General features: G+C 34.7%; 1 protein-coding gene across 2 annotated transcripts in view; it reads left to right on the top strand.

The window, feature by feature from the left end:
• The window catches only part of LOC106133991 (forkhead box protein L2), a 42,412-nt gene that overhangs the window by 982 nt on the left and 15,577 nt on the right, over positions 1–25,853 (top strand). For both annotated transcript variants that reach the window (XM_060953567.1, XM_060953569.1), the window contains exons 2-3: positions 4,083–4,249; positions 16,939–17,050. In XM_060953567.1, the coding sequence (XP_060809550.1) occupies positions 4,083–4,249; positions 16,939–17,050 (279 nt within the window). The remainder of the gene's footprint in view (positions 1–4,082; positions 4,250–16,938; positions 17,051–25,853) is intronic.

The following is a 25,853-nucleotide window of genomic DNA, read 5'->3' as shown; positions in this document are numbered from 1 at the left end:
ATTTCTTTTCCTGTATTGCTATATTATTAACTTTTAAAGGTACATGTGGTGATATTGGTTTGTTTTTAGCACTAAAAACTACGAAACACGTTTTAGAGGCATTGATTGTCAAAAGTTCGTCTTGTTTGGTCTCCTTATTCACAACGGCGAAATGTTCTAACTGCAATCAAAGATGTGGCTCCAACTTGTTTCCTCTCGTCTTTAGACAAGATTGAATTTTAATTGGTTCTAGATTAATGTTTAAAATAAAAATAATATAACACGTCTGCTCTATTCGGCTAACGAAGTGCGAAAAACTTCCCCATATTGTTATTTATACGTATATAAGAAAATATGTATTAACTTTTGTCTCTTTTGTTGATTTATATGCAAAAAGACTATTAACACTTGAATTACTACTAGGTGTAAACAGTTCAATAAAAAATAACTAAAGATTAAAAAATTGAAGTTATCAAAAATCATAAAACATCGCTCCCAGGCTACTGTAAATTAGCATTTACGCGCGACTTTACTTGTGACGACTACTTTTTACAGTGCTTGTGAATGTTTATAATATTATAATTAAATTATTTTTGAAGATTAATATAATTTAATTTCTTGAAGAATTTTTTTTAAACGAACTCCTACAATCAATTCTTTTCTTGTCTTTTCAGTGGGTCTGTTAATTGTTGTTGGGTTTACTCTGTATTTAAAAGCCTGCAAGTCTTTCCAGACTACTACCTCTGTTCACCCCGTAGGACATAAAGACGTGATTGATATATGTATTAATAATGCAAATTATTTTAATACATATAAATGGAGCCGAAAGAATGCGATCGGTATCAAGTAACGAGGCAACCAGGCCGGGTCATTGTCATAGACATTATCTTGAACTAATTTAAATTATTGTACACGAAGCACTTAAATCTGCTTATACTTGATATTTACGAAACTGCTACTGACTACGCAATCTGGACTTCGAAATAAAATATTTTATGCATGAATATGGTCACGCGTCTTACAGGAAGGGTTAGCCAAAGACTATGTTCTTCCACTAACTACATTCCGTATACATCATATGCTTCATCAAAATTTATCGCTCTTTTGATGCAAGCTCGTCGCTTTTCTATCATGCATAGAATTTAATTACCTACTTATTTATTTCCGTGGTTAGGACCAATAAAATATATAGGTACATACAAGCTTGTTCGATCATATTTTGTACACATAAATGCATAAATAATAAGTTGCGATTTCTGTGGTACACTGGCGTACCGAGAAATCGCCTGTTCATTAAAACCAAAACCATAGCGGGTCAAGATTCTCTACTGGCGACTGTACATATATAAATTATTATAACTACTTATTACATAACAATTTATTATATTCATATTCATTCATTGCTAAGTGTAGATGCATTGGTCTTAGAATTAGGAATGGAGCTTATAACTAAGCAACCTTATTATACATATGTATTGTACGTAATTCTTTATATTTTGTTTTATAAATAATTTAACCAATTTTTTACTCCAGCCTTTAGTTCTTTTCCCAGTTCTATCCTTAATTGAAGTACGCGCGACTTCTAAGACATAGTGCAAATGAAAATAATAGTACCTATACGTACCGTTGTACATAAAAAAAAATATAAGTATATAATTTTTTGCTTAGTTTTGTGGGGGGCTATCTGTCTAACACCCAACTTCTATATCCGCGGCTTCTGAATGATTTTTGTCAAGAGGCACACACTAAAAAAGTTTTTACAACTTAAATCAAAAATCGGTAAATTTACAATATTTATGCAATGATCTCAGGCACTGGCTTTGCAAAACAATTAGGTACCTAAGTAATTTGAAGCAATCAAAGAATGATGAATGTAGTTGAAGTTCATTCATAGAAATCAGAATAGAATTCATTCATTCATTAATATATCATAATTTAAGTAGGCAGTGATCGTGGAAAGTGAAAATATGTAGTTACTGTCTACTCCTATGGGAAGAAGGCGTGATCACATGAACACACATGTGTTTGAGAAATCTTAAATAAGCGACAATAATCTCATCTGAATAATGCGACATAAAACAACGTAGAATTTATTTTTACTCGTAAAAAGATAGAAGACAAATAGAGAATTATCGCGACAATTCTTGCTTATGCGCGGAAATTCTGAGAAAATTGTTGCGAGCGATTCGAATATCCTAGATAATAACAAGGTAATATCAGTTGACCTCGTGTTTTACTTTAATTAATTATTATATCGGTTATTAATTAATAATCGAAGTCGATTTTGAATTCCATGCATACATGAAGAAACTTAGGTACTTTGTACATACAAGTGTTCACAACTTGAAAGACTACGAATACTTATCGTATATAAACGTAATAAGAAAAAAAATATCTTGAAATAAGCAACGCCCTTTGAAATCGGAAATAATTTTAACACCTCTGATCTACATTTTTGGCTTTTGACACGGTCCTGTTGGTTTTAATGTACTTGTCTACGTCATTTATGAAACACGGGGTGTCAAAAGATAAACTAATATTTTTTTCAAGTATATAAATTTAAAGTATTTTTTGTTATAGTATACGAGCTGCCGTGCCGTGCCGTGTGGTTTCTGGCACAAATAGAAAAAAAATAGGGCCGCACCATCTCTTTCTCATGAATGTCGTAAAAGGCGACTAAAGGAAAGGCTTAGAAACTTGGGATTCTTCATTAAGGCGATGGGCTAGCAACCTCCACTATTTGAATCTCAATTCTATCATTAAGCCAGACAGCTGAATGGGCACATTCAGGTTTTCAAGACTGTTGGCTCTGTCTACCCCGCAAGGGGTATAGACGTGAGTATATGTATGTGTGTATACAAGCTACGCCCGCGGCTTGGCTTCGTCGAGATTTCGGCATAAAAAGTAACCGGGTATATTAATTTAGGTTATATTCCACCCGTGTACATACAAAATTTTGCGCGAAACTGAAACATACATCTTTACAAACTTTCAAATTTGTATAAGTGCCAATTAGTAGGATTTCGATTTGCGAAAATGTCAAACATTATTTATTTATCGCTAACCATACAATTCATCTTCTACCAGTATAAAGTTGTCCAGTTAATACGTAATGAACACAGCGAATGTTATGTAAACATCATGACAAACACACATACCTACGACAGAAAGTGTCATACCTACGATATTAACAACGCTATAACTGCGCAGACATCTTTGGCATCATGCATAATTGGTAGGCAGCAAAAGCTACCAGCGTAAGCTAATAAATTGCATAATTTCGTATATGTACAAGTAGAATAAAAACGTTCGGTTAGTTTAAGTTGGAAACAATATTAATTATTATAATGATAGCGCGGTTTCTATTACTTTTTCAAAACCTCCTTTACATTCCAATTAATATAATATAAATAATATAACTGCGAAAGTAAGTTTGTTACCTCCTCACGCAATTTCCTAAGTAGGTATATATAATTAGTCTGTAGAAGAATATTTAGTCTGGAGAAGGACACAGGGAATTTTTACCCCGATAAAAACTTTAGTTCCCGTGCGATTCGCGAAGAACCTGTAATCAGAAATTCTTTTGTACGTGGCGCTTAAACCGTGCGTGTAAGTGGCGCTAAATCCGCGCGAGCGAAGCTGCGCTTAAAACCTAATTTCACTAAATTTACGTAAGGGCATGTTTGAAACGATATTGTTTTTACCCTAGAGGTGTTTTTTGTTTTGAGGCGCCGCTGTATCGCTTTCGCCACTCAATCAACCGTTAAATTTTAGGTCACAACTCGGCCGCACATCTGATTCTCCTTTTCCTTTGGACCCTATTATTGTACTTAAGTTCCACAGAAAAACACCACAAAATTATAAAGCTCAGCATTATACGGTACCCATACTCCTGCGACCTCTTCTCGCTCTGAGGCCTTACCTTGGGGCGGGTAATGCCAGAAAATTTCGACCCTTCGACAGGATCAAGTTTCTTACGTAGCTTGCGATTGGATTTCGGGCCAGCGGCATTGATGATGTATGTTGCTATGGCATGATTTTATGTATGTATGTTGCCATAACCCTTTCATTTAAGTACTTATTCAAATATATTTTGTATGCAGTGGCCGGCAGCGCCGACGGGGCCGGTCTCGATGGCGATTGCGAAGACAACGTCTCGAGGCTGACCGGCCTTCCAGAACCCTTCGACATGAACGATATCCCCCTCGGCAACTACGCAGTGGACACACGGAGAATGCAACTGTACGCACACCCACATATACATGCAGCGGTAAGTGAGTCCACAGAAATTGTAAGTGATGTTAGTGATTCTACAGAAATGTTAAGTGATGTTAGTGATTCCACAGAAATGTTAAGTGATGTTAGGGATTCCACAGAAATTTAACGTGTTGTTAGGGATTTCGCAGAACTTGTTAGTGATGTTTGTGATACCACAGAAATTAAAATTCGCGTTCATGATGTCATAGAAATTGTGAGTGACAGTTTTGTATCGCTCGCCATAATGCTCAATTCGAAGGAACCTAAACCAAATCTGTGCCAAATATCATCAAAACCGGTCCAGTAGATTCTGAAGAATATTCGTTATAAACAAAATATGTTTTTTTTTTTTAAATATTAGCATGGATTCAGATTTGTATCGTACCTATAAGCGTTATATATATTTAATTAAAATAATGTCATATTAATATTTAATAAACCGCACAAATAACTATAAAAAAGTAATATCTATATCTTTTGAAAGAATTCCACAAAATCATAGTTGTTTTGCTTCGCCCAGGCATGACGACAGATCATAGTAAGGTCACTTTCTTGACGTTATACCGAAGGGTCAGATTCTAATCTGTTTTGGTCAGATACAAAAACATTGCGTTTGTCTCGCATTTCGATAGCCTACAACCGCGTATTCCAAGTTTGAGATATTTGATAGATGAAAAAGATTTGAGCAAGTCTAACTGCTTGCTGCATGCCTTACTCTTAGTAAAAGTTGTCTTTAGGCCTGTAGATATTTTTGTTGAAATAATACATCGGGAAACTCGTTGCACACAAAAACTATAAAATAAATCTTCATGAAACCTCTCGATGTTTTGTTACATGCATGTTAAAATGAAACCATTCAATACAGAGTTAAATGTTCCGTATAAGTAATAATTCTGCTCGGATTTAATATTCGTTTATGTGTATCGATACACATTTGTTTACTCACCTTATCGTGGAAACTAGTGTAATCGGAGAAATTAAAAATTTATTTTTGATCTTAAATTTCTCAGAAACAATTGATGAATGATGATAAACTTGGCAAATTGTTTATAAAATTATGTTTAAATAATAATAAACAATAACACTGGTTTATTTACAATAAAACAAATGGTAAATGGCGGTTAATTGATTAATTTATTTATAATTGGTATGAAGTTCTCATCGTGACGCTTGGTCCTCGCTATCGGTATTCTGCTTCAGTTATCGATGTCTTCGTCATAGTGAGTTACATCACTGACCTTGTTTGTTTGACTTTTATTATTGTAAGTACTTATATATCGCGTGATCCAAATTATACTATCTAGTTAAGCACTAACAGCCGTTATAGCATAGGTGACCGATTATTAAGCAGTCGCAAGTTCATGCCTAATTAGATAGATTTATATAATTAAATAGATACCTACTTAGTCAATATGAAAAAATGAGAGAAAGACTGAAACCACTGTTTGTATTTCACTGGAAGTCGCCTAGAAAGGTTATTTCAGAAGTGAAACTACGGGCAAAAGCTTGTTTAATCATATAATATAAATGATTTGGAAATATTTCAAGACTTTTATTAGGAACTTAGAACATGGTAACGCATGAAAATTTAATTAATATGCCTACAATCGTGTGTTATCACTCGGCCCTGACATGGGTTCATCGCAAACTGAGGCACTGATTGTCAATAAGATTACCGAGCTACTTGTGTTTTAGTATTGTTAAAAATAAAATTATACAGAACAATTTAATATAATCTTAGATTAATATGTGTTGAGAGGAAACGTCGCGAAGAAACTTGCACATTAGGCAACTGCGTAATCGTGATCCAATAAGGGTTAAGTTCCCCTGAAAAGATTGCGGAGGCCAGACTAGAATCGCTTTGTATAAAAACCTGACTTACCAAATCCAAGATCATGGTCAAAAGCGCACCTCTGTCCCTCTATAACTAGGCTAGGATGTATTTATTAAAAAAGCAAGAATAATCAATGAAAGGTATCAAAATCAGGGAGAAGAATAAAAACTTAAAGTTTCTTAGCGTGAAATAAATTAAAATGAACAGGGACAACATTGTGCACTTCATTGCTATATGCAAAACATATGAAAAAGGTGCTAAACGTTATTGAAAATTTGAATAAATAAATTAAATTTTAAGATAAACATGTATGAATCCAAAGTTCACAAATGTATGCTACATATTTTTTTATGGTAGATCTTACTTTATAATTTAGTGCTATTGATATCGGTAAAGAAATAAAAAAAAATATATAATTTTTACATCTGATTACGTACATCGTTTGTTTGTGATCTTTATACTACTGAAACTTATAATGTTATAAAAGAAGACAATCGTTAGAGTTCTGATGATATCTCCCACGATCGTAACAATCGGTCAAGGCCTTTTAAAGTTATATAAATTAAATGTACTTATACATTAGTGAAAAAAGAAACATATCTTTATACGAGCGGTCATGTGGAAATAAAAGTTTTTAGCACATAGCGTGTTATGGTCGACCCGGGACGTGGCGGGGACGTGTCCCGCTTGACACTGAAGCTTCAGTGTCAATCTATAGTAAATGTTTGCATAAAATTTTTAGGCTCCTTACGAGTCCTTACGCACGGCCTTGCTGTATGGGGATAGACCTTTATTTAAATTTGATACGTTGCAATAAAATTAAAATATATGTTTTTCACAAATGGCGCCCGTCTTGCTTGCATAAACGGCCGGCGCAATTACTTTATGCTGTTGGACTTTGTGTTTTATTATTCAGGTCTCAAAAGCGAAAGGTGTGAAGTGTGTATCGGAGGTGATGACGTGCGCCCACAGCTGCCGGTAACTGAATGACTTGTAACGTGAGCGGGGCTGTGACAAATGTGAAAAGTATTGGGTTTTTAAAGTGCGTCTGCGCTCCTGCGCCGTAGCCACGCGCATACGGTCATGAAAGACCTCCATTTATTCCAACGTGAATTATAACCCGGGTCGCTGATCGGAAGCCTTAAATCACTGGAACTTATAATCCTTTGTTGCAGAAATAGGTATTTGTATCAATGGTCGCGTTGAACTTGATGGCAGAAATAAATGTTGCGGTTAAATTAAATATACGAACAACGAAATGAAATTGTATGAATATTACTTATTGCTCTCCCTATTTACTTACTGCCTATATTTAGAATTAAGACCTCGACGTCTTTGACATTTACAGAAATAGAAAATGCTTACAATGTAGAAACATGTAACTTATATATTTTTAACTTAAAAAATTTTCAAAAAGAAATGTTTTCAAAAATAACTTATTTGCTAATAATTTATTTCACCTGTTTGTTTACCTGTACTTTATAATCGGAATATATATCATTTGTGCATCGTAATAGTGAAACATACAAAACCACACGATACAGACAGTGAGTACAAAATATATTTCAATCGCTTAAATTTTTATCTAAAACAGTAGGTAACTAATACGTTTTACTATGAAATATCAAACCGTGCAAGTGTTCGGCAAAGTTTGAATCTGCCAGCTCAGCATGCTGAATTCGCAATAACTACTTCTTTCGTAATTAACATTGACACGATTTTAATTTTAATTACTATTACGTTTAATGCTATTGAGGTCATATTACATGAATGCATTGTACGATTTTTAGAGATATTTAAAACTTTCTTGCATTTTTGATGAATACCTACCTATTATATATAATATATAACGATGTGAAATTCGCCCAGCAGTCCATAAAACAGCAAACTAAATAGGTTAAACTATGCATATGAACTTATTTATAAACTGTTTTGTTTAGACTTGAAGTCTTTTTTTCTCTCTCGTTGTGTTCCCATTCGCACCCTTCTCTTTAATGTTAAGAGCTCAAGGTTCCACCAGTAGGTGGTCGGTCTCATCTAGAAAATAACGATTGATCTAAAATTTCATCGAATGCAGACAGCAACAACAGAAAAACCTAACAACAAAGAAACTAATAAAACATATAAATCATATTGCCATGCCACTTGACATCTTAATACTAAAATCTTTTTGCCTCAATATTATTAGTATTTATTAAAAACGTCACTTTTTTATTTGCTTTCTATCTGACAATTTAATTATTTTTGTGGCCATTTAGAAAACAATAACGGTTGCATATTTTCCTGACATCTAGGTACGTATTGTCCAACGATAACTCATTAAGAAACAATTAACTATATGGTTTAAATTAAACATGATACCTACATAAAAGTTATTATTTTATTTTGTAAAAAGTGCCACCCGCAATTTGATACCAGAAATTATTTTGATTGTTAAGCGTAATATTCCACAGCTTTTCTAGCTGAAAGAGCTCGATGATTGTTTTAAAATCGTCCGTCGATTTCATTAAGCTTGCTCCTGGTAACACAAGTCTACTCTGTTTTGTGTTCGTGGGTGGCCTTTCATACTTTTTTACATGTGTATATTTTACTCAAGCGTCAACCTGCACAACATACTAACTCCGATCGAAAATCAATCTTAAAGTTAGAATAATAAGGACTAAATGAGCTAATGATTTGTATATCGGATATGCTACTAAGCTACTTGGCTAATTTGGTCGTGTACAGCACACAATGGACCTATTTCACGTACCAATTAACTTTGTTGCATTTTTAATGTTTGATTCTGGTCATATTCCATTTCTCAGCAATTAAAAAAAATCTCCGTTCAGTCTTTTCATTTTCTTTAATGATTATGTATTATTTTGGTACCTAGTATAAATTTCGACATGTCGATCTGTCTGTTTGTATGATATTATTTTCCAGAGAATAAGCGAGATTAAAGGTTTTGGAAGGCATTTAATGAACCGCTACAAAGTACTTTTCTAGGTTTTTATTTTCAATAGGTCGAGCAAATTTCCGGGAAATATAGATTTTTAAAAATGCCTACTAGTATGACATTTTTATAACTTTTAAATATCTACCTATTTATTTAATTAATACTATTTATTGTTTATAAGTAGGTGCGAATCGAAAAGAATAAATAAAATGACGATGCACTGAAATGATTTTTCATTCTTTGTTATTACTCGTATTTATCTCAAGACACAATTCTAACAACTGAAAGACCAACAGACATACTTACTCTTTAACATCCGGCACGAAATCCTAGAATCGTACAAAGAGGAGTTAAAATACTTTCTTTACTATTATAATATACATAAATACATATAATCACGTATATATCCCTTGCAGGGGAGGCAGAGCCAACAGTCTTGAAAAGACTGAAATGCCACGTTCAGCCGTCTAACTTCTTACTGATGGAATTGAGATCAAATAGTGACAGGTTGCTAGCCGTACATTATTCAAAATTGTCAGCAAAATAATAATGCCATCAATTCATTGTATTTATTTTCATTTATTATTTATGAACAAATAAATAATAAAAGTAGGAGAATAGGAATAAAAAAAACTTATGTTACTTCTGATGGTTTTGTTTGTTTCTGCGCCAAATATCATGCAAATAAGTCTAGTCAGTAGACTTTCAGGCAAAAAGCTATCCTTAAATTTTAACAAGAAAATTATTATACCAAAAATATTGTAATACACGGTTTGTAGTTAGATTTTCACGTTCTTACTTATTCCAATAATGTTTTCTGTTCGCTATCCGTTATACTTATAGATTTTACGTGAAATAACTGCAAACATTCGCCCATGCTTACATCCATCCATCCGCAGACACTCCCATGTTAACTATTATTAGGATAATTTATGTTTAGTCAGTCATAGATTTTATGAATAATTCCGAACACATGTAAAGTTGGACAGGCGAGAAGCAATGGTTTTATGCAACAATTAGTTAAACTAGCTGTTGAACATAAACATTTAAAATACTTAAAATTTTGGCAACTAGTGGTATGAATCTAAATTACATCAGTACCAAGCGCGAAAATGGTTACCTATTTAAAAAATATTCAGATTTATATGTGTGGCATTTATAATAAAGAGTAATTGCGTGAACTAAATAATACTACTTGTAAAAGTACTCGTATATCTAGCCATTAACTTTACATTCCCCGTACTCTGGAGAATTGTGCGAAGCGGCATGATTTCAAAAGTCTTTTAAATTAAGCTTTATCTCCGTATGATGCGTGATTTGATCCAGCATCTTCGGGACACGCGTCGCTAATTATTCTTAATCCAGTGTTAATGATGTTTTGACAGCAATTAAATGATATAATTAGTTTGTCCACTTATGCACAAGTTATCGACACTTTTAATGATTGCCTTTCATTTGTTTTACTTTATAACAAAGTTATGTAATGTCTTGAAATAAGATTTTTCTCGTAAATCTTTCTATTTGTACGTACTCAAACTATGTGAACTTATGCACATTGATAAATATATTACGGTCGCTTATTTTGAGCAAGTCAATTGTAGCGGCCGTTCAGCCTCCATGGACAATCCACTTTTTGACTTAACATTTTAGATGACTAAAACCGACTGACAGACTGTGAAAAAAAGGACGATCGACTTGGACACTAAGGAGACGACCATAAGACGACGAGACGACAAGACGTATCTTGAACGGGAAAAATTCTTTTTTATTCTGACTAGACAAATAGACCCTCGGCCCGTTCAAGTGGTCCTTCGAGCCATACGCAATCACACCCATGGTTGAAACTAGATCCGGTAAAATGACATCGGAAGAGACACGGGCTAGCGCTACCGCCGACCTGACCGGGCCGGGCCGACAGTCCGCCCACGGCAGCCGCGCACCGTCTCCTTGTCCCTCCATACGATCCGACACGACAGAACAAACGATTGCAAAGGCACGACGACGACGCCTTATCGACCTTCAATTGGAAGCGGCTGAAGAGCATGCTCGTTTCGAGAAGCGCCTTTTGGAGCGGAGGTTAGCTATACAACAACAAGCTATAGCTGAAGAAGATGACAATGTATCGATTGCCTCACGTCCACGGTCGCGGACGTCGATATCAGGTACACAACTTTTACCTCCCAATACGACACATGAAACTTGTCCATCTGTAAATAGTCTTGTACATACTGTAAATAAATTGCTGAGTAGACAGACTTCAGCAAAAGACCTACCCCTGTTTTCGGGAGAGCCTGAGGAATGGCCCTTATTTTATAGTCAGTTTATGTCCTCGACGAAGTTATGTGGCTATAGCGACGACGAAAACATCGCTAGATTAGCACGTTGCCTTAAAGGCCGTGCCAGAGACGCTGTATCGGCACTATTAGTTTCCGCAACGAACCTAAAAATTATTATAAGTACTCTTAAATTAAGATTTGGACGACCAGATTTAGTTATTGAAAATTTATTGGAAAAAATACGGGTTATGCGTGACATCAGACATGACGACGTCAACCATTTAATAGAGTTTGCGACTGCTGTACAGAATGTCACAGCTACTATGAAAATGACCGAAGAGGTTGGGCATCTGACAAATCCATCTTTGATACGTACAATTATAAACAAATTACCATCTATTTTGAAATATCAGTGGAGTATGCATGCTGCGAGTTTGGGAGTTAAATCGATCACCCTGTCCCACGTATCGGAATGGCTGATGACGACCGCCAATGCCGCTACCTACATCGCCCCACTGACCACTACGCTGCCGACCCAGAACATCTCGAAGCCACAAATCAAGCCCGAACAAAAATATAAGACAGTCGCGACGTCTATGACAAAGCCTTCATCACTGACACCAAGATGTGTATTTTGCAGTGGTAAGCATTTTGTAAATAATTGTACAGATTTTAAAGCCTTGACCATAGATGACCGTTGGAAGTTCGTAACGGAAAATAAATTATGTTTTTCCTGTTTGTCTGAGCGCCACCAGCTGAAAGCCTGTAAGAGAAAGACGAAGTGCACTATGCCCGACTGCACACGAGCACATCACACACTCTTGCATGCTGCTCCGCGACCTAAGACCGCTGTTGAAGACATTGACAGGACGGTCAATACGTGCACACAAAAGAATCAAGTGCTGCTAAAGGTTATTCCAGTTGTGGTTTCCGGAGGAAAAGGCGATGTCTCTACGTTCGCTCTCCTGGACGAAGGATCGGCAGTGACCCTGGTGAGCTCGTCGTTGCTGGAGAGGGCCGACATCACGGGACCTACGTCGAGCCTACGTATCCGCGGCGTGACTGGAATGACTACTACGGAGACAGACTCGAAGACGGTCTCTTTTAAAATTCGTGGACTGAACGAGAAAAATGTATTTAATGTAAATAAGGCGCGTTCTGTACATAATTTAAATTTGTCTGTAAATAGTTTTTTGTATAAAAATATTGTAAATAAATATCCATACTTGACAGACTATGTGACAAATTATGACATACGACCTGACAAGGTTGAACTACTTATAGGACAAGACAACATTGACCTAATTATAACTAGACAAGTTATACAAAAACATAAGACTGGACCGACGGTATCCAAGACTGACTTAGGATACGTTATACATGGCAATGTGGGACTTGGTGGACTACCAAACGACTTGACTGTCCTACACGTCTGCCGATGTGACTCAGACTTACATGACTTGGTTAAACGTTCTTTTTCTACAGAATCATTCGGCGTTAAGCAGTCTGATGACTTTTCCCTTTCTCGGGAGGATCAGCGGGCGCTGAATATTATGGAACGGACTTCGAGACTATTGCCTGAAGGTTGGTGGGAAACGGGTCTGCTCTGGAAATCAGAGGAGGTCCAGCTACCTGACAGCCTTCCGCAAGCGAAGGTCCGATGGAAGGGTGACGTTGAGATAAAGATGGGAGCGTTTAGTAAGGTGTGTAAAGACCAGCCTTATGATGACCCTTAAGACTGCGATTCCGACCAAACTTTATTAACGTTGCTGACTGAGACTGAATTTATGATTAACTCAAGACCTTTGACATACGTACCTTTAGACCATGATGATGACTTACCTCTGACACCAAATGATTTTCTGTTTATGAAAACCGACTCTCATGACTATCCCTTTGGAGTATTCACTGATTATGACTGGAATCCCAGCGACTTGCAGACTTGACTTGGAAGCGCTGGGTAAAGGAGTACCTGCCGACTTTGACTCGACGTGACAAATGGTACCGCGACAACGACAGACCACTGATTGTAGGTGACTTAGTAGTGATTGCTGACGATCAGCTACCCCGCAATCAGTGGCCTCTTGGCAGGGTCGATCAGGTTTTTCCTGGCAAGGACGGCCTGATCCGTGTGGCCCAAGTTAAGACAAGACATGGACTTTACGTTAGACCTGTGACAAAGTTGTGTCGGCTGGACGTCCGCTCCTCAACTTGAGTACCAGCTTTCTGGTACTGGAGGTGGGAATGTAGCGGCCGTTCAGCCTCCATGGACAATCCACTTTTTGACTTAACATTTTAGATGACTAAAACCGACTGACAGACTGTGAAAAAAAGGACAATCGACTTGGACACAAAGGAGACGACCATAAGACGACGAGACGACAAGACGTATCTTGAACGGGAAAAATTCTTTTTTATTCTGACTAGACTAACAGACCCTCGGCCCGTTCATCAATAGTTTAATCTTTCATTCTTGAATTTGGAACAAGAGAGAAATGTAATGAATATAATATTAAATTTTATTGCGTTTATATGTTGGAATTCACGAAATGCGTCTCGTTTTCAGATTGTGGGCTTGGGCACGCCCATTAATTACTTGCTATTTTGGTATAATCCCACCCTGCGCTGTCGACTTGTCACTATGTCGAATTTACTCGGCACTCTTTTGAAATACTACTTTTATTTATATCTTATTAATTTTTTTATTGAAATTGTAGAGCTGGCTCTTCAGCGCTTCATGTTAATAGTTTCTAACGAAAATCCAAAGAAGTTGTGTTATTTTTTTTTAGGAAGCAGTTTATTAATTTTGATACATTTTATGCCTATATCTGTAGTCAAAGAAACTTATTAATGTAATTCTAATGATGATCACATCATTTGACAGAAAAGAAGGTAAATTTATTATTCGAAATAATAGCAAACATGAGTAATTAAATTTTTTGTTATAAATCCGTCAAATAAAGTATCTAGCGTTTTATTGTAGTTGTACGAGTATACTCGTATTTCCTCCCGTTGACATTTTGTTTTGTAATCTTTACTGTGTTTGACAACATAGATTTACTATCACGTAGCCACGACGATGTAGTGTTTTGTTTATTTTTTTAATGGCTTGCTTATTAGTCACTAAAAATTTTTAATGAAATCATTTGTCATCTCTCTTTTTCTTTAGGTACCATTTCAAGACAGCTCATGTTATTAGTGTCTTAAAATGTATGTATACACGAATAAAAAATAGAGGGTTTTTAAAGTAGGATTAAAATTCTACATTGAGGCTAGCTTAGAAATTTAAATCAAGATAAACATAGTAGGAGCCAAGTATAAGTTAGAATTTCGCACTGTCGGTTCTGTGCTACCAATACTACAAGATAAATAACCATACTCAAATAAATTTAGTTATTAGTCAATTCCCAGGCTCGGGTATATAACACCAATCATTCGCTAAGCCACTTGGGTGTACACCATTTCTTTTCTTGACCAATATTTTATTTCATATTATTATCTGATCTATAATAGCTTTGTTATAGAACCCAAAAGGTTCTACACAAAGCTATTTTTTCGTACTTAGATATTCTACTATATTCTATTTTATACACATAGGTTAATAACCATTACAAATTTTGATAGGAGGAAAATCTTAGGCACAATTTAGCATTACTATCATTGCTTCTTTCAGAGTCAAAACTATCCATCTACATTTTATTGCCGGTCTAAAGGTGCGTTGACAAATATTTCAATTTGATATTTCGCCAAGAACATAATTTTTCTGAAAAGAGTGAACATGTTATAAATGACTTAATTATATCGTTTATAATATGCTGTATGGCAAACTACAAATTCATTTTTCGACTCTAAAATAACTGTAACCATTTTCTATTGCTGATATCATATAAATCATATATATATATAGCCCAAAACTGTGTCCGTGTTAAAACAGGAAGATAATTATTAACCAATAGAGTCACCACATACCCGTCACGAATTGTTACATTCCTTGACCAATATTTCTTTATATAGAAACAAGAAAGATGACCTGCCAGAAATGTCCCATTTAAACTTAGATTCTAATTTTTTGGTACAAGAATTTTTCGTGAGTATACGATGCAGCAGATAAATATTGGTGGTGAATTGGAGACATAAATCGATCTCGCTCTAATATAGATGATTTTGAAATTTCTTCTCTTTCTCCCTAATAGCCGACTGACAAACATGTATCAGCGGTTAATAGGTGCGCAGCAGCTGTTGCGAACAAATCAGATCGGATATAGCTGACACTGTCAAAATGCTGGCCGCGTGGCGCACGCCACGAGCGAAGGCGGCGTCGACGTTCTACTTCTAATTCCTCTTTCCAATTATTTACGTTTTGTTTACAGTACAACGTTTGTTTACTAATTCGACATTTTTTTTATGTCACAAGGTAGTACTATAACTAATTAATCAATGTTTTGTTGCGTCACTCATTAACAACGAGACATTTTTACGGAGTAAAAAGTTACCCTAAGGCATCACGAGTTCTTAAAAATACTTTACTATGAATATTTTTAGATGAGTTGTGACCTCGTTTTATAAATCCGTCGCAAAAATTCACTGTGAATATCAGTGTGTACCTAAATATAAAATTTTTGACTATAAAAAATGATAGTTACTGAAACTTTACAACTGCCTCTGTTGTGTAGTAGTTACAGTTTGCGCATAATGAACTAAATGTAGTGATTTCAAACCTCACGTGAAAAGCAAAATTTTTAGTTTGAAAGAAATTGGTATATATCCGGAGGTCTGATAACTTTTAAATATTCTCAGTGTCGTTATCAAAACCGACCATGAAACGTTAAAACTTAAAAACGTTGACACTAGGGTGTTATGCATCGATATATTCCCTACCGATTAGAATATTTATTTCCATAAGTATATGGCATGAGCCATAGAGCACCGGCCAAACATTACGAGGAGGGTCGTCTCAGTGTTCATTCAAGATCGGAGAAAGCATCCTACGTATGTAAAAATAGATATTGTAGAATATTTATTGGCCATCTCTTCGAGATTCGATTTAATATTAACATTAGAAAAATATAGTACGCGCGTGTTTGGGCGATGGATGCTAATTTCTTCAGGGACTTTGGGATTTTCTGAAATAGCCCTAGGATAACTTCTTGAATGATTGCGCACGTGAGTTATAAATTGGACACTTCTACAGTTAATGGAGATGTTGCACTGAACCTGTTGAAATTGTTTGGACATCTTGTTGCGGAGTGAGTTAGTGTGCGGTTTGAGAATATGAACGCGAATATTCGTTCAAGTGCTTCGGATTTTGGCACAGATATTTTAGTTGTACCTAGGCCTCATTTATCCGGAATTTCTTTATGATAATAATGTGGATTACTAGCTCGAATCATAATAAAATTTATACCTTTGGGCAAAATACTTTTTTAACATAACGTTTTAAGGGCTTCTCTTTACATTATATTATTTTTAGTGTTACTGATTGTAAGCGTTAATATTATTATATCAAACGTGTCTTTTGAAATTTTTGTGACTATTTGTCTATCCCTAAATAAGAACAAAGATGCCAAGTATGTGTATGTTATCAATTTTTTAGTATAAAAAGTGAATTTTCCTTTTATCGTTTGTATCTAAACTTATCGATTTCATTTTGTCAGGAGCTGTCGATACATGCGGTGTCCACCCACGAACTTCTGAAACCGAAGGATGAACCTGCATACTCGCTTGCGGCTTCCACAAACCTCTGTTCAGTCAACTTACATCATGCAGGTCAGTCGATTTTTTTACGTACGTATTTGGTATTGTTGGTTTATTTATTTGTTAGTGTTAGTTATTCAACAAGATTTCCATGTCTAGATAATATATAGGCAACAAAATTACAATAAGTTCACAGCGCATTTATCAAGATACATATTTTTGTGGTTTCTCATGGCTATAAATGAATTTAAAATTATGTATGTATGTATATGAACAAAAGACATTTCAAGATTGCTTACTTTTATGTTATTTATTATATAAAGAAAAAGACTGAGAGCGTCTGTATTAATTTACTAAACAACAAAAAAATCAATAAAAAGAAACATTAGAACAACTTAGACAAAAGGGCACCCTAAAATACCTTTCTAAGGTCAAATGAAATGATCCCTTCAAATTAGGGTGCTAAGTTAGATGTTGCCTCTGGGTAAAGAGATAATATTGCAATTGTTTTTTGTCAGACATAGAATGCGTACTAAAGGCTCACAATAAACCGTTGTAGGAAAAAACAGAATTGGAACGTTTGATAATTAATTTCTTGAAAATACCGATACCGTACCGATACGTAGATTTTCGGAAATTATAATAATGTAGATTAATTTAAATTCGCAACAAAAAAACGGGCTTTATAATCAACATTTGATTCTTTTTTTGCTTTTGATTTGTGGGAATGAAATAATATTTCTAATTCGATTTAAACAACTACTCGTTTATACAAGAATCTACATTCTTGTATAAATAAGTTTAGGTCTTGACTATCCCTTGCACAGTAGTAACTTTTTTCAGCTAGTTATTTTTTTTTTTGAAAAGTTGTGGTTGACGCTTTGTTGGGTAATAATCAGATGTTCTTATAGGAGAGATGTTGTGATTGTTAGTTAGTATGCTAACAGATCTACTATTGTTATTTCTTTATACTTACTCTGAACTTTCGGAATATCGAATTTCTTTGCCTCTAGGCTACCTGTTAATTATCAACCTTTAAAATATACTAGAACACTATATCTGAGACTACAATTCAAGAACAAGACAAAGATTAAACATACTTGCGATGGCAGTAATTTTGTGTTTGTAATTATAATCCTAATTCTTAATCGGTTTAATACAGGTGTTCAAATTTAAAATCTTCATAACTTTGTTATTAAATGAATAACAAATAGTTTCTTGGTATTGCCTAGAATAAAGGTTCTTTGAAACCAAAATTCAAGATAAGGTCACGAATACCTTAAGTCACACATTTCGGTTCTCGATAGTAGTATCGAGAAAGTGTACAATTTCCGATTTAAACTACACAAGGCGATAATAAATACTGTTAATCTGCGTTTGCGACTTAGGTGTAAGGATCAAAATCGCTTGCATCTTTTGTATGGTTTCTATGCCGGCTACTCGAAACTACGTTGGCAAGAACTTAGGAATATTTAATTTACGAGCTAACCAGCATTGTTCATTCAGAACGGTCTCGGGTTGATTGTCGATATTAAAAGTGTCAAGCGTTCGCTGCCGGAAATTCATTGATAGATTTAATCGCTGCACTGAAATAACGTATGCGCTTGCGTCGCATTTGATTTGAAGGAAAATTGCTAAGTCATTAATGCCGTCCGGTGGACGTAGCTCCTGCACTAAAAACTAGTGCTATTCTCGGGTCCACTGGGATCCTTGAATTTTGAAATAACACGGTTTGCGTCAATGCCCGTAGCTAGTGGCATAAAAGCTATGTAGGTATAAGTGTGTAAGTATACAGATTAAGGTTATTTAGATGATTTATTAAAGATCACAGTGTATTGATGCTTAAATGAAATTAAATTTAACTAGGAAACCATGAAAGTAATACGATTAAAAATTAATTTAAGTAATCCCAATTTCTTGTTTCTAAAATAACAAGAAATTAAAAAAAATAACCTACACAAAATTTGTACATAGTATCTAATATTCATTACAAAGCAATAATGACATTTCATGTGAATGTAATTTGATCTTTGGACTATGAATCGTGAGTATATGCGTCATTGGTAGCTTCTGAATACTTTCCCTATGATTAACACTATCATAACATGCTAGTTATAAAGAAGATTGACGAGACTAGATCACCAGTAAATATTAAGATTTTATGCTTTGGTATTCAAAATTACAATGTTTACAACGACTAAGTCTGCGGCATCGTGGTTCTTACCTACTGCACAGTCAAGGGTTCTTCTCTAAATAATCAAGCCAAACTGACTTAAATATTTTTTTACTAATTTGGGTCTTAATTTATTTCATTGGCATGGCCATCTGTTCCTAAGATAGCCTGCAAGACCTCAATGTACCAACATAGGCGGGTATTTTGTATTTTGTCAACTATGTAATATGAATGCTGCGTATGCGAAGCATTTTAATCTTAGTGATATTCAGTACCCGCCACATGCCTTAAGTCAAACTGGCATTTTGGAATCACAGACTCCCGTCACCTCACGCCACTTTGTCCAAGTTGCTTTTAAGTGTCCTGTCAGTACAGATTTCAAGTATTTGAAGTGGTTTGAACGTTCGACAACATCGTTGCCTATGCGATAGGGGACCTTTATTGCGGGCCTATGGTTTCTAAAAATTTAGCTTCAGATAATTTGATCATTTCGATGATTTATTAGTGTTAAGTATCTCAACTCCGCGCTATCTGGGAGGCGCGAAATATAAATAAAATTATTTTAGGTTCCTCAAGATCAACAATGTATCTTGTATATCCAGAACATTAAAATTTGTCGGGAAAAGTGTCAAACGCTTCAGTTTTGTTTTTCACAATATTAAACGTATACATTTTTCAAGTAAGTATTTTGCGCCGAAACTGATTTATTCTGGCTTTTTGAAATTCATTTGTCTGTTGTTTTTACAACAACCTGAATAATTTCAGAATGAAAAGTAGTCTGTGAGATGGTCATGGTCAATTGGACATTGACCCTCACTGATTTAATAATAAAAGCCCTTGAATTTGCAATTTTGTATTGATTATCTTACTGCTTTCCATTTAATTCTAAACCATTTTCGCTTATCTAAGTCTGTCATGTGAGAATTTATAATCTGATGATTGTTTTTTTCCTCTTGCCAAGTATCCCTATTTTTATGTCAATTTTTTTTTGCTTAGGAGCAAACTTTCTTCTTCTTCTTTTCTTCAAACTTAGGAGCCGCATAGCCGCAGCTATTTTTTTGGTATAGCTGGCAACATTTACAGAATTTTTGATACATAAATTGATAGTCAGACACAAACGGTTTTGGTGAATAACTGAATAATTTAATTGAGTCTTATTTCCGGTGACCTGACCGGATTCTAGACTTCTAATGTAGATACAGTCAATTTGATGTGGCTTAAATTACAATGATTGGGATCTAAATATTCGTATTTAGAAACTGAGTAATTCTGTATGTATATATTTGGGGCCCCTTACAAAGATTAAAATTCAAAATCTTTTTTTATTATTATGGGACATTCCGAATATCTCTTAATAATTTTTATATTTTTACATTGAATAAATTGCTCAAAAAAAGTTATGTGCCGATTCCAATGCATATAAATATAGATAAAACAAGAATTGTTCTTAATCACCAAAAATTTTTGTAAACTCTAAACTGCTCAAAAAGTAAACCAAATATAAAATTTACTATGGCGCGCGGGCCTATCACTAGAAGATATCTCTTACATTCAACCAGATATTTGAAGGGTTCATAATATTGTTATAAATATGTTCTAAGCAAACTAGATTATAAAATAATTACAATAATTGCTTTTCAATAGTGAAGAACGGCGGTAAAGAATTGGGGAATTCCTTCAGAAGTTTTTCTTACTTACTGCAGAAATGTATATTTGTATGAGTATATGATTATGGGTTTCAACACTATAATAAACTTCCTGTTTGTATTTTCAACATTTTTATGACAATATATATATATATATATATATATTAATAAATGTTAAACTGCGTTTAATGATATTTTATACATATTTGATTTCACATGCCCCGTTTAAAGTCTGACTTAGGTTAATGGCTGCCTTTTAGCGATAATCTATGAGGCTATCGGGCTTCCCAATTAGGATGTCAGTTGATTCAAGGTAAAGCAATGAATATTAAACTGATTATCAAACGTTTTTCAAAATTCTGATTTATCAATTAATAAGTTAACTTAATAAAGTAGTGTGAAGCTGAAGTTTTAAAAACTTTATTTCCTTTTGGATCTCTGCTTGCAACATAATGTTCAGACGATCTTCATGCTCAAATTCCTGTTAAAGTAAAACCTTATAAAAATAAAGACTGGACAAACACACTTGAAACTCAAATATTTTTTTTGTTACATATTCAAGCGTATTTCTGGTTACATACTAGAAATTAAGTCAGAACTGTGGATCAAAATGGGTGGAAACCAATGTACTCGTACATTCATGTTGTTCACACTTCTAATGAACAATTGGTATTACCTTCGGCTTGAATTTCTTCACAGTTATGAGCTCTTACCCGTGGCCACATCAGAAATCTTGCTCAGTTCACCTCGGATCATAATGTTTACGTTCCATAGCCACGCAAGATGTAAACGCTATGCTACGTACGAAATTTGCATAGTTAGAGAAAAAGTAAAAACACGCGGGGTAGACCGAGCTGACAGTCTTGAAAAGACTGATAGGCCACACTCAGCTGTTTGGCTTAATTATAGAATTGATATTCAAATAGTGACATATTGCTTGCCCATCGCTTAAAAGAAGAATCCCAAGTTTATAAGCCTCTCCCTTAGTCGCCATTTATGACTTCCATGGGAACGAGGTGGAGGGGTTTTATTCTTTTTTTTAATTGGTACCGGAAAGAATACTGCACGAGCAAAGTTGATCTACGTTGTCAAAAAAATTGTACCCTTAACCGATGTAGAGAGTAATACGAAAAAAGTGCAAAGGGATTGGAGAAGTTGAAACATATTATCGCTGCTAAATATAAGCGGTGGTGTGCGAATGTACAAATTATATAAAAATTTGTTGTTAATAAAAGCATAAAATAAAAAAATATACAAAGAACATATGGTTAATAAAGTAGTGGAAGGTCGCCTTTAAAGTTCGCACGGCTACATCGGTAGCCCTAGACTGACGATTGCGAGTCATAAAGCAGTCCGCATCGAATGAAGTACAAATAAGAACGAGTATTTAACCGGTATTAAAGCACTGCTTTTAACACAGTTTACACTTAAATCGATTAGACATCGGAAGAAATCGATTTGACTTGAGAACGATAATCCATTTACGATGCCTTTATCATTTACAGCATATATCGGTTTTTACATCATACTCGTAAAAAATAGCTGTTATGCAACACTAATTTTAAATCTACAAAAAGGAATGATTTTAGTTATTTACATAAGAGAAAATTACATATTTGTTAAAGCCTTTACGAGAAATTACTTGGATCAATACGAAAATTTTTAATTGTTTTCATTAAAGAAATCCCAATATTACCTAATCTTTGTATTTGGAATGCTGTTTGGGAATAACAAGAATAATTTTTATATTAAGCTACGTACTAGAGAACGAAAGGAAATCTTCCGTCAAATGGTCTTTATTTAGTTTCTCCCGCAGAAGTGCCACCCTCCAGAGCCATATTTGGCTCTTGAAATAGGGATAGACCTAACTCTCCCCATGCTTCTCGAGCGAGATGGGAGGGCTTACCCGTGTTTTATTAGATTTGTTTATGTTATATTTTCTCACTCTCCATGTGTATATATACATATATGTACCTATCATATCTTTTACCCTTACTAGATAGATAGAACCAACAGACTCGAAAAAAGTGCCACATTGAGCTATATGGCTTTATATAGGAGTAAAGATTCATTGATAATGAAAACCATAACAGGTTATCTCTTCCCACCTTTCTTTAGCTTAAAGAAGAAACCTTAGCTTGTCACTCTTTTATTTGATTGTTTTTTACAATATACTCGACAAGAGAAGCTGGCACACATGGCAGTTCTCAATTATTTATCATACCCAAGCGAATTACATTTGAATCAAAACCGCGTGCTGAGATTTGCGTTGACACGGGTGTTATCGCATCTGTATCTTGCGGGCGCTCCGCCCTCGGGCGCCGACGTCACCAGCGGTCGCGTCCCCTTAACCTCTCCGCTCTTGGACCTGATACTAATATGTAATGTTCTTGAACATATCTTAGCTAAATTTGAGAAAATTATTATAAGTGTTAAGTATGTTAATTGGTGTACTTTCTTTCTCTCTCTCTCATAGGTATAATTTTGACGAATGGATGTTGCACTCTCCGCCAATATGCTTCGAGGGTCTGAGGTCCGCTTTTCGACATAAAAATTTATCGTTAATATTGTCTTAAGTATTCGCGCGATTAAGATCGCGCAAATTGTACACAAATTAATACATACGTCTAATAATTAATACATAATTACACACGTCTTGTATTAGATGTTAAGCACGCTAACATATTGTAGTGACGGCGAAGGTAACATCTTTTTATTTTGAGCGTTTGGAAAGTTCTTGATATGATACGTTGCCTCTGCCTTTTTCTTTTCTGAATACGGCATAAAATATGACTTGAATACTACTCAATGCTCTTTCGCAAAGCTATAATGTATCTGAAGTTATATAACTAACCTGGGCAGGTATTTTTTCTAAATACATACTTAGCTAACTAAGTAATTTAGAAAAGAAAGTTATCCTTTTTTTTTTAAATTCTAAACAATGAAATTATGTAATGAAAAATGTAGAGATGAAACCTTCGATAAAGCTTATACAATAGTGAAAATTTATTCAATTCTAACAGTAATGCCACTTCGGGGAACAGTTAAAGATAGTTTTTAAAATGCTTGTATTTTGCAGTAAATTTCTTATTATATACAGTAAACACCACCTACGTATTTTGCGATTGTAAGAATTTTGTTTGTTTTCATTCAAACACTTTATTTTTCCGTTCATTACAAGTTATTATTTTTAAACCAAAACTTACACCAAGTATATTTTATATTTTCTTGCTTTTAACGAAGTAGGCATCTATTTTCCAAATCAATGAAGAATACAAAATGCATAAGCGGAAATAAAATTGTTAACTTTCTATTACTGTTGCGTAAAAATTAAATTTACTTGAAAAGCAGTTATTTTTAACTGTACAAATAACGCAACTGTATCTGAAACGTCTAGAAAAATCACGCATTACTAAATGTTACATAAGTTTGTATGGTGTTATCTAACTATAACACCGATTGGCCGTCATCGAGGCGTATTACTCCTGGCACAATGCGTGCGCGCAGCTTACCTAGAACCTTGCGTTATTAAACTTTATTGTTTGAGAGAACAATTACCCTTTGTAAGAGTGGGTATCGACACTATCAGTAGACGCGTTAAATAACCCCGGGATCGAGTTCGACTATTTGACGTAAACCATAAGTAACCATTACCACTTTTTAATATGTCTTTGTTCAATGCACGCGAAAGTGACGAAAAATTAAAATCTCATATGCATTTGTTCCCTGAATATACAGTTTTCTCACCGTAAGAGTATTGGTTGTCGTTCCAAGCATAGTCACTACATAGTATAAAACAAAGTCGCCCATTTTGTCTGTAGTCCCTTCGTATGCATAAAACTTTAAAACTACGCAACGGATTTTGATGCGGTTTTCACTAATAGAAAGAGTATTTTCTCCGACAGGTTTTTATATATAATTGAAATACATTGAAACTATATTAGCTGAGTTATAGCGATTTATGTCCAAGAAGTCAGAAAAAAAATCTAATTGAAGATTGCATTTGTGCGTGCGCCGCTTATACCGTTGGATACAAGTAAGAACAATGTAAAGCAAAAACATTGGTCTTTATTAGTTCTACAAAAAAGTCCGCGATGACATATATCCAGCTTTTTTATTTAAGTCACAAAAACTACTTTTCTGTATTAAAAAAACATTTAATTCGTTGGGTGATGTTTAACTGGTGATATAACCAATAATACATATATCCTTATCAGCATAAGTAAGTTCATCATCACGAGCATTTAATTTAGATTATTTTTGCAGTTTACAGTGTGTTATTTAGACATATAGTTTAGGAGATATCACGATATTAGTATTGCGGCACGGTACGGGCCGGCCGCGGCGGCGGAGGCAGCGACGTTGCAGGCTTAGATTTGAGCGTTGACTGTTTTTCACATGGCCAACTGTATGTCGCTCTTTCAAGAGTAACCTCTCGAGAAAACATGTTTGTATTGTCTAATGACAAAAAAGCTGTGAACGTTGTATATAAAGACATTCTGTAATATAATAATTGTTGTAAAGATAAAATAAAAATGTAAAAAGTAAATAAGTTTAAAATGTAGGTACACAACGTTAATCTTCTAAAAAATTTTTCCAAAAACTGATAGGGGGGGCGATCAAAGAAGAGTCACAGAAACCAAAAAACATTTTAATATTTTAAACGCGGTTAAGGGAAAGAGAAGTTATTGTGAATTGAAAATTAGTATCCAATATGTGTTGGTGCGTTGACTGTATTTGTCGAAGTAGCGGGATACACGCAAACGAAGTTGCGCGGGTCAGCTAGTAGTAGATAAAATATGGCAGACATTTAAAGTGACATATTGTATTTAAAACTACTTATAGAAAATACTCATTGTTTTTTTTGCAATGCACACAGTTTTCTGAAAACTTGATTGTGATGCTAGCAGAAAAAGTTATGGTGATATGGAAACTGATGATGATACATGAAATACAATAAATGATTAAATATTGAGTGGTGATAACCTTTCGTCTAAAAATAGTTTTATTATATTAAGAATTATACTCGAACCACACTCGAAGCACTGCCTAAAAA

This window comes from Amyelois transitella, chromosome Z (assembly GCF_032362555.1).
Source record: "Amyelois transitella isolate CPQ chromosome Z, ilAmyTran1.1, whole genome shotgun sequence".
In the NCBI taxonomy this organism is placed as follows: Eukaryota; Metazoa; Arthropoda; class Insecta; order Lepidoptera; family Pyralidae; genus Amyelois; species Amyelois transitella.
Note: the sequence above shows the minus strand (reverse complement) of the source record. Positions and strands in the feature narration are given on the sequence as shown.